This window comes from Rhagoletis pomonella, unplaced genomic scaffold (assembly GCF_013731165.1).
Source record: "Rhagoletis pomonella isolate Grant_MI unplaced genomic scaffold, Rhpom_1.0 Rhpom_scaffold_01952, whole genome shotgun sequence".
NCBI lineage: Eukaryota > Metazoa > Arthropoda > Insecta > Diptera > Tephritidae > Rhagoletis > Rhagoletis pomonella.
The window spans coordinates 1-11,099 of record NW_023460506.1 but is presented as its reverse complement, the minus strand read 5'-3'; the positions used below and the strand labels follow the sequence as shown (position 1 = coordinate 11,099).

General features: G+C 36.2%; 1 protein-coding gene across 1 annotated transcript; it reads right to left on the bottom strand.

Annotated features, from left to right (window-relative positions):
- Positions 1 to 1,692: 1,692 nt before the first annotated feature.
- LOC118752913 (cytochrome b5-related protein-like) lies at positions 1,693 to 10,852 on the bottom strand. Its single transcript, XM_036487760.1, has 5 exons — positions 10,770 to 10,852; positions 5,683 to 5,809; positions 5,403 to 5,606; positions 2,518 to 2,900; positions 1,693 to 2,449 (listed from the first exon to the last, which is right to left on the bottom strand). The coding sequence occupies exons 1-5, from the start codon at positions 10,850 to 10,852 to the stop codon at positions 1,942 to 1,944; spliced, it is 1,305 nt and encodes a 434-aa protein (XP_036343653.1). The 3' UTR covers positions 1,693 to 1,941.
- Positions 10,853 to 11,099: the final 247 nt, after the last annotated feature.

Sequence of the window (11,099 nt, the reverse complement as noted above, 5' to 3'; positions counted from 1 at the left end):
GATGTATGGAACTACTTCTAAACTCATTCTATCAAACTGGTATGTATTGCGAAACGTTCTAAATATGTCAATTACACCGGCACACAAGAAAAAATGGTGTGTGCTTTTAATTAGATCCAGCTACCGACATGTATTTCAACCCGCAGAATCCGAGTCTGAGGTCCGTTTGATTCGTACACCCTCGAAATTTCGAGCAAATTGCGAATTTTTTGCATTTTTTTTTCATTATTTACGCAATTAACTCGAAATTGCCAAACGGACCTCCGATTCGGATTTAGTGAGTCGACCAATATGTTGCTAGACCAATATGGTTAAAAGCACACACCACTTTTTTTGTGTGCCGGTGTTATAACTCTTGACGATTTTGATGGTCTGTCGTCTGTACCAGAATGCTGCCGCGAATTGTTATACTCTTGCAAACGGACCTCTCTTGAGTTAGCTGATACAGTTAACCGATTAACAAAAGCGTTCAAATGCAGATGACAGATAATTGAAGAATCACAGGTAATAATTGAGAGAACGTTTTGTTTGAAATATGCTGAGAACGTCTGGTGGACGAGGACATAAGTAAAGTTCACGCAGGCCAAGTTTAGGAAACTATTATCAAACGTGCGCGTGGGCATCACTGGTTCGATGATAACCACACCGACTGCGGCTCTTGAGAGGCTTCTGGAATTGCCTTCTCTGTAATTGTCATCAAGAACGATTTTCTATTGGCAACAACCGGACTCAACTCAGGGAGCCCTGCATAAGATACGAAGCTTGTACCATTATACATTCTGAGGGTTTTATGAAATACAACAAGGTCCTTTTCCCACATAGAAGCAATTGGAACAATGAACGACCTAAGCCAAGGAAGGCTACCCACGATTCGTAAACTGATGGCTGCTAACTAGACTGGCCAATGCATCGGAGCCGTGGTCCATGATGTACAACCCAGAAGGATACGTTCTACTAGCTTACGGCAAAAAACTCTGCCTGTAAAGAGGAGGTTGCCGTCATCGTTTAACACTTATTGCATCCAGGATCCAGGAACGAACTTACAGCAGTTGGGTTTCGGGACACAGTAGGGTCACGAAATGGTATTTATTCACGCCAGAAAAAGGGCTGTTAGGCGATTTTTTATGAGGAAGCAACCACAACATTACTGCACCAGTACTGAACTGTACAAGGGGAACTGGAGTACTATTTTACTTAACAAAGCACTAACTAATGATTGCTACAGGCTTTCTTACTAACCATTGCATTGCATGCGCCACTTTTCAAACCTGAAACGTGGACCGAGGAAGACTGGCAACCAAATAGAGGTATGTTATAATGGATCGTTATTGGTCGCAGTAATTAAGTAGTAGATCCTCTCCTAAATTTATGTAATCTAGTCGTTCCATGGTGTGTGTGGCCGCCTGTGCCTTTGTTGTCGTTCCCCTGGAGCACCCTCATTCATCTTCAGCATCAGCCATCCTAGCTGAGAAGCCAGAGGAAGGACCAAGATTCGATGCCTGGTAGGGCCAATATGAAACACCTTTCTAATAGCGATCTCATTCTGGCGGGTAATGTAAATCCTCAGAGTCGTTTTGTCACATGAAAAAGGTTCGTACAAAAACTAATCTGGCGGTCGAAGACGTCATAACACCATAAATTGGAGGAAAAGCTTGGCCACACACTTAATAAAACGTGAAAATCGCCAACTGATTCGAATGCGAAAAAGTTAAGCTTTAAGTATTGGTCTATTCTACATACATACATACATACATGTATTCCAAATTGTATTTGAGATGATAACGTAGTCTGTAGCCTAAAATTATTTAAACATATCTACTGGTATTTCGTAAATGGAAATGCCATATAAAAACTTACAAAATATTTAAGAAACAATTTTAATTATCTGCTACCCAAAAAATGGTACATATTCTCAAACTGATTTAAAATTTTATATTTTTCTTAGTTATGCGAACCCGGCGGTTTTGTATTCGGTGTGGTGCGCAACAATTGCTTATGCTGACCCAACAAATGTTCCAAATGATTACATTCGCGCACTTTGCCCTTAAATTGTTCCAACGTCTCATAGAGTATTGGATAGAGTTGTGGTAGGATGCCGTGGTCCAAAGTCGGGAACAAATGATGCAAAATATGATCATCGAAGTGAGTCAACACTAAGAACTGTGAACCCTTCAAGTCACCACGATCGATAATGGTATCCACCTGGAAGAGCCCCCAGTCGCGATCTTCACGATTAGCATCGCCTTCGTGATAGATCTCCGGATCATGATGAGCCGCATTCAGGCCAATAACACTGAAAGCGAAGCTGGCAATCATTGTGATGAACAGCCACTGGCGCAGTGACAACAGCAACGTAAGATCGGAGAAGAGGAACATGGCGAGTGGTATGCTGAGCGGCAGAATATCGTGCCAGTACAGGATGTTCTCGTGGCGAAGCGAGTAAAAGATTCTGAAGTGGGAAGGAGACTCATTAATCTTAAGTAAATGAAATAAAAAAAAAGAAACCTTCGAAATTACCTAGTCGCCATCTGTAATGGAAAAACTATCGCATAAGTGATTGGCTCTGTGACTATTGACAGATAACGCATAAGTTTGCTCTTTATATATGGATTGGGCACCCAGCAAAGTAGCGGCTCAACCATGGACAATTCCAGGTCGAAGTACGAATTCGGATAGATATGATGGGAGAGCGCATGCGAAATTCGCCACGAGCAGAAGTTCATCAGGCACAAATTGAAGGTGTACATACGCCAATTATCGCGCCTGTGGAAGTAGTTATGCGCCACAATGACGGTCCAGCAAAGCGCAGTGCCAGCGAGCGCTAGGAAGAGCAGACTATGTAGGCGTGCGCTGAGAACGGCGAAAATGAAGATAGACACCAACAAGAATAGGTGAATTGCCTGCAAGTAAAACACTAAATTAACATAAATCCATGTACATACATACACAACTAAAAATACGCTTTTATTACAATTTGAACAGAAAAGTAATAACTAATTTAGAGCTATACAGATTCCGTTTGAGTTCCGAACTTGGTACAATTTTATACCAACTTGTAATGGGATTAAAGAAAATGACAATAGAATTTGCTTTAATGAAAAACAAAAAGTTTCGGGCTTATTAATTTTGAATATTGCCTATTGCTACGGTGACCATATTAACCAACATAAAATAAAGGATATTTTTTTCAAAATGATTTGGGAATATGTACATACAACTTGTATGCTACAAGTACCTTACCCATACCGTAATTTAAATCAAATATTTACCAGTTAATACTACACGACGAAGCCAGCACACAGTGGTTCAAAATTGGAATTCAATGTTCATAAATCACTGGAGCCTTAATTTTTCAACCAACTAGATTAATTTTTTTCAATGAAAGCTTATACAACTAGCAAGAGACCAGTTGAGCCCGATTTTTGAAAGCGCAAAAAAGTAGCAATTTTGAAGAATATCGTTTCTCCTGTTCCAGTTAATAAATGTTACAAAATAAGGTCTAATTGAAAGCGATTGTAAACGAAAAATAATTCCACCATACAATTTTTGCAACGAGTTTTATTATGTAAAAGTTTTACCTGGAACAGGAGAATACATTTTATTCAACATTGCTACTTTTTCAGCACTTTGTACTAAAAAATTTTAATTTATTGCTGTCTTTCAGTGCAACTGGTAACTCCCTGTGCTTTTGAGAACAATGAATTTTACTGAAAGTATATTAATTTTTCTATCAGTATTAGCAACGATTCGTGATTTATAGATTGTGCAAAGATTACCGTTAAGTGGGGTGCGAAACAAACTGGCGAAGGTTCTCTTACGCTTTTTATTTGTTCATATTCTCTGTTTAAAAATTTACCTCTGAAAAATCCAGGGGTGATTTACAGGACAGTTTAAGAAATAAAGGACAAAAGGCAGTTTTATTTTGAAAAAAAAAAATAAGGACAGGGGGTTAAAATAAAGTACGGATGGTCACCGTACTTATAGCGCGACTATAGAATCTAAAAAACACCTGCGATTTGTATTCCAATAATATTCATTTTGTTGTCAATCACTTTTTAACCGACTTCACAAAAAGGAAAAGGTTATCAATTCGCCGGAATAATTTTTTTTTATATGTACATATGTTACCGCATAACTTTAGACCACGATAACCGATTTCTATGCTTATTTCTTTAAAGGAAAGGTGTTACCTCCGATCATTGCATCATGAGTAAGTTAACGGTAGTCTTAAATTTTTATATGAGAATTGAAGTCGCTTTTGTTTTTTGCTTAAGAATAATTTGTATAATATTTTATGCTAATTTAAAAAGTTAAATTAGATGAAGTTAAGGAAATTCCTATTCCTCTCAAACGAAATCTGTATGCCTATAACGTATTTTTCACTTTTTAGCTCACATTGTAATAAGAGCTGTTTTTAGCTTTTTAAATCATCTTTTACTTTTTTAACCGACTTTAAAAAGAGCAAAAGGTTATCAATTCGTCGCAATATTTATTTTTTTTTTCAATGTATGTTACCGCATAATTTTGGACCACATTAACAAATTTGTATAATTCTTTTTTTAAATGAAACATTGTACCTCCGAGGTGGTCCCATACTAATTTGGTTTAGATCCGAACATTGGATCATGAAAAAATTAACGATACTCTTAAATTTTCATATGAGAATTTAAGTCGGTTGTGTTTTTAGTTTGAAAATTACTTGTTAGTCTTAAAATTCAATGAATCTTAAATCATGCCGCCAATTGTGTAGTCGACATTATGTTGGCTAAGCGACATATGAAGTAGTTGTTGCTGTCCCTAAAAATATTCTAGATTCTAGAAATCGCCGCGTTAAATTTCTATTGCTAAAAATGTCTAAATGAATAAGGCTTATGCCTAAAAATATACAACGCTTCCATTCAAACATAACGTAACCATAATGCTAACGATTTTATATTGAACACATTCCGCTTACGCGTTGCATATTTGTAGGTCCATATGTTATTAATTTAGAGACTTTTAACATAAGAAATTTAGCGTAGCGATTTCTCGAACGCTGGAGCTAACTTTACGAATAGAAATTGCTGACAATTGATTGACAATTATGCAACAAAATGTCTAAGTTACAAAATGTTCGGTAACAAGCAGAATTGGCCTGTATGTGGCAATTTTGAATATTTTACACAAATATTTTAATCGGGATATTTTGGCTGCATTTCTTTATACATTCTGAACGTTTGGAATAAACTATTTTGTTTATTTATTCTTTAGAACGTTCCTGATGATATGTTGACGTATATTTCAAACGCATTCTGTTTATTCCGGCTGTGAAATGGGATTATCCGGAATGTATAAAGAAACGCAGCCTTTGTAATGACAACAGCGTAATGCCATATTTTACTTTCCACCCACTTGCTACTCACATCACTCTTCGTCTTCGGTGTGTTATCGATGGTTTTCAGCTTCTCGCGGACACGTTCGCGCAGCGTTTTGTAGAAGCCATCTTCGTGCAGGGTCAGCGTGTAGATACGTGGATTTTTGGCATCGCGCACTTTGTATTTTTCGATCATCTTATGTGGCAATTTGGCGATGTGATGCGCCTCGAATGCTTCAGTTATATCGGTACCCTGTGCGAAGGTGTTTAAGAAGTTTTGAAAAGAAAATATTTATTTTACAACTGCTGCACTCTGTATTCACGCTTACCTTCGATTCTATTAACCAAAATTCACCACCTGGATGTTTGCTAATGAAATCCGTAAAGTCATAGATGCCATCGTAAATTCGCCAAAGACCCTCAGCTTCATCATCATTCTGTTTGTCCAAGAGCCAGCTGTGGAAGAAAAAACGTTTTATATTTATATTTAATGCAGGAATTTCTAAGGGTCAAATTTACAGTTGCTTATTTAACGACTGACAATTTAACTATCGATTAAAATATTCGTAATGCTCAGTTAACGAAAGTTTAAACCAGCAGCTCCCATAGTTAAACTCGTGAAATAAATTTTTTTTACATTTTCACCAACAGGTCACGTTCATGATTTTCAGTACCGCATTTGGTGGTAGTCAGAAGGCATATTTCCCTTGCCGTCTTAAATGACCTAGCAAAAGTGTATGTGCATACAAAGATACGTAATAGTTTCAGTGCGTTGGAAAGGCGCCACGCCCCCTTTTAAAAAAGCCCCAATTTTCACTAAGAGTATAGGATTGATTTCATATATATCCATACCATGTTCGAGTACTCTACCATGAACACTTCCAGAGATATGCAGTGTGAAAAATCCGGGTTGTATGAGATGTGCCACGCCCCGTTTTCTAATAGCCCCATTTTTTTTTAATGACTATGCGATTGATTTTATATGTGACCTGGTCTACGGAAAGGGGGCTTAGGTGTCAAAAAATCAATTTTCACTTTTTGGTTGATTCGGATGGAAGATGAGATGCTTTTTCACGTGGTGAAAAGCAGAAAATCCTAACTTGCTTAGAAGTGTACTAAAAATGTAGAGAAAGAAGAGTAAAAATACGACAAAATATAATTTATTGGTAATGAACAAAATGCATTGAATTATAAGCTACTAGCAACCCGCCCCGGCTTCGCACGGAAATAAAATATAAGGCCTATGTCACTCACTGAAAAAATGATTAAAATCGATCCCGTAGTTTTGATTTATTCATTACTGCCCGTGGCCCGCACGCGTTACATTTGGAGTAAAACAATTTCCCTTTCTTTATACCATGAAGATTTCCTGCTATCTTTGGAATATCTAAATTCATACCCTACATTTTAACATATTTACTTTTTGCATTTTTACATATTTATTTTATTTTTACAACAACAATTAATATATTACAGAATGTCTTTATATACAACGTTCACAGCTTTCTTGTCATTAGACAATACAAACATGTTTTCTCTTGAGGTGTGAAAAACAGTCAACGCTCAAATCTAAGCCTGCAACGTTGAAGGTTTGACCCTGCGATTTATTAATGGTCATTACAAAAGATGTCTTTACCGGAAATTGTAAACGTTTAAATTGGAATGGTAAATCCGATGGTATCATAGGGATTCGGGGAATCAATACATCTTCTCCGGTACCACATCCTGTGAGTATTGTGTACTCTATTATGAAAGTTTTCAGTGATTTTACCAGCAAACGCGTGCCATTGCAAAGTTTAGGTGGATTCAGGTTTCTTAATAAAATAACAGGACAACCTACTTTCAACACCATTTTGTGAGGAGGGAGTCCAGACGGGTTCAAAGAGTTTAGAAATTCCATTACCATTTAGAAACAAAAGATAATTACTGATGTAATATCTTCAAAAATTAATTAATTGGATAAGGATAAATGCTGTATTGATTAAAATCGCTTCGAAAATAAGCTATTAGTTGTCGTAAAAAGTAAATGACAAAAAAATGTTATTGTGGGTGTAGTCGTTGGAATCGATAGCAAATTTAACGCGCTCCGAATCAATAAAAACTATTCAAAAACTGTATTTTAATTATGTGCGATTTATTAATATAGAACGTGAACAGAGTGGTTTATTTCGCTGAAAAACACTCACAACTAAAAATTTTTCAAATTTGGGTTTTCTGTATAAAAACCCTCAATGCAATGGAATTCAGTACGGCAATAAAGACATGAATTGAAAATACATACATACATACATACATACGTCCGAAATTTAATTATGCGAGAGATTCGTACATATGTACTTACATACATACGTACCGAGTTCTTTCACCATACGATCTAATTCAACATGAATGAGGTGGGGCGAGATTCCCGCATAACTTCTAATGTTTCATTCGGTTGACAGCGAACAAACACACAAACAGCTTTTTTTGGAAAAAGTGCTGCTTTTGTTTAAACAATTTTGGTTAAATAAGATATGAATCAACTTTTTTTTTGATGCAGAACGAAAGTAAATATTTCAAAGTTTAACTTCAAGTAAGTTTCATTTTAATCGGTGGATTCTTTTATGATTTATGGCTGTGTAAACAAAAAATGTATGGGTTTTTACCACATTTTGTCCGATTGCCACGCCCCCTTTATATATTTCTTCACATTATAATGACATAAACCTTCCTCTTCAACCAATCTATCTATTAAAATCCGTTGCTTAGTTTTCAAGATTTAAGCATTTAAGGGGACATAGGGACAGAAAAAGTGACTTTGTTTTATAATATGTAGTGATAAAGACATGATTATACACTAGAAAAACGTATTATGGGCCAAAAATAATAATGCTGAGTAGTTTATGTATTTTTCTTTGTTGTCGTTTTCCTTGAGATCTTTTTACGTGTTGATCCTGAGGAAGATGGACCTGGTTCCTCGTCTGGTCGTACAGGCATGTACAAAAAGGAAAAACAAACGACAAACAGGTACTCTGTAGAAGGTAAATTGAATTCTATGCCTCATAACTTCTGTATCCTGTCTCTGTCCATATTTCTTCCGCCCAGCAAGCTTTGCGTATACACTTTCTAGCTTTTCGTTATTCATAATTCCAGCTTCGATGTGACTTAGTATCACTAAATCAAGTTCATTTTTCGACATCTCTAAACAATTGTTCCGCGTACTCTCGATCATTTCCCGTGGTATCAGTGTATGGCATTCATTATTACAACAATCTTTTGACAGAAATTTTGTTACCAGCTCCTCCTCCTTTACATCAACAACATACAGGTCCATCTTAACAAAAGTTTGTTCGGTATCATCTTCTGCCTGAGATACACATACTTCGTCTTCATCATCATCGCTCTCTTCATAGTTTTCATCATCGTTTTCATCATCCTTTTCATGGAAATATTGTCCGTATACGGCACTGAACTCCTCATCAACACTCATGTTTCATTTCATGCGAAATGCGAAGACGATAATCAACAGAAACAGTAAACGTCACTTCTTCAGTGTTACTTTTTTAAATGTTCCACACTAGCAACTTACACGATGAACTATAATAATATTCCGACCAACAACAACACTTACTGGACCAACAACAACACTTACTGGACCAACAACAACACTTACTGGACGTCCGGCGCGGAGAACAATTAACGAGATAATGAGAAACTGACGAAACGAGTTGCTTACTTTTAACAGCTTTTTCACAGAAAACTAGTTTTCGCACGTAAGCTCCCTTTTCGTAGACGAGGTCACATATATCTCCATACCATGATCGAGTACTCTACCATAAACACTTGCAAAGATGTAAGGTGTGAAAAATTTGGTTTGTATGGGAGGTGCCACGTTACCTTCACTTAGCGGTATGAAACATACTTTACAACCTATTATCATACCTACCGAATATACACACAAAATTTCATTTAAATCGGTCAAGCCGATTTGGAAGAGTTCGACCACAAAAACCGTGACACGATATTTTTATGTATTAGATTTTCATACAAAAATACTAAAAATTCTAAATAAAAAAGAGAGGAATTTTTTTTCAATAGGCACACCATAATCGCCAAATTCTAGTATTCTATCGTGAACACGGACGGAGGTATGCAGTATGAAACATTCGGTTTGTATGGGATGTGCCACGCCCCGTTTTCTAATAGCCCCAATTTTTTTTAATGACTATGCGATTGATTTCATATATCTCCATACCAAGTTTTAGTACTCTACCACGAATACCTTCCAGAGATATGCAGTATGCAGTTTTACGACAACCACAATTTTTCTCCATGAGTATACGATTGCTCTCACATATCTCCATACCGTGTTCCAGTCCTCTTCCATGAACATTTTCCGGGAAATGCAGTATGAAAAATTCGGTTTGTATGAGATGTGCCACGCCCCTTTTTTCAATAGCCCCTTTCTAACTTTTTTCTAAAAAGTGTATGTAAGAAGAGAAATATAGTCAGCGAAAATAAAAAAAATAAAAAATATAAAAACAAAAAGCCGGTACCGTGGGTCCCGCGGGTCCCGATATCCCGGGGTCATCTCTAGTCAGAGCGCTGTGCTGTTTTGTTTTTTTTATAAAAATTAAGTAATAGACGTTATATGACAAAATATATGTACATATGAATCGGTCTTGGGAGATCGATTTATTTTTTGACGATTCCTTTCTGCATCGGTTATTTTTATTTGGATGCGAATCGATTCAAAAACCGGTTTCGTTTATTTCAATCTGGCATCTCTAATATACACACTTGCCTAAATGCATGCATATATATTGCATTTACATTAATTTGCAAGCAAAATTTTACGATTGAGGGTAAATATATAAACATACAGTCATGTGAAAAATAATAGGGGCACGACATTTGTTTGTTTAGCTAACAAAAGCATATATAAGTCCAAATTTCAAACTTTGTAGAAAGATCCCAAACCAATTTGCAACAAAAAAAAAACGTTCTAAAGTGTAAGTATGCTGTTTTATGGCCCATTAAATTCTAACTTAAGAAAGTGTAAATTTTTGTTTCGGAGACAAATATATGTACATATGTAGTAGATGTCGGATCAATAAAATGAAAAAAAAATTTGCACATTCAACGGCGTTGATCCAATTTACTTTGCCTGTTTTCTTAAGACACTCTTTAATTGCTCCTTTTTTAACGGACTTCCAAAAAAGGAGGAGGTTATCAGTTCGTCGGAATATTTTTTTTTTTTTTTTTTTTTTTTATGTATGTTACCGCATAACTTTGCACCACGTCAACCGATTTCGATAATGGTTTAGATCCGATCATTGGATCATGAATATATATAGAGATATATATATTTTTTTTAAGTCGGTTTTTTTTTTGCTAAAAATTACTTGTTTATTTAGTCTGTTTTCACTGCACTCACCTCTTGGTTGTGATCAACTTGGAATTCCTGAAAGTCGGGAATTTCGTTGCAATGCCTGACTGCTTCCAATTTTCTATAACCATTTTGTTTCGTTCTTTAAATTTTCTCACTTCAAATTACCACAAGTATACAAGGATTTTTTACAGCAGGATTTGCACTTTCTAATTTACACTCGCTAGCTAGCTGTGTGTGATCGTACCGAAAGATCATCGAAACCTCGCCGATTTGAACTGAATGCACAGTGATCTTATGTACATCATTTTAAATGGTTTGCTTCCACAATTGCTGGAACAAAATGACAAGCGATTTCTTATCAACATTGCAGAAACA

Excerpts from the sequence above, each read along its gene's own strand:
- LOC118752913 (XM_036487760.1), bottom strand. The coding sequence starts at position 10,852 with ATGGTTATAGAAAATTGGAAGCAGTCAGGCATTGCAACGAAATTCCCG. Across the intron at positions 5,810-10,769 it reads AAGTTGATCACAACCAAGAG|CTGGCTCTTGGACAAACAGA; the intron begins GTGAGTGCAGTG and ends TTTCTTCCACAG. Across the intron at positions 2,450-2,517 it reads CCATTACAGATGGCGACTAG|AATCTTTTACTCGCTTCGCC; the intron begins GTAATTTCGAAG and ends TTCCCACTTCAG.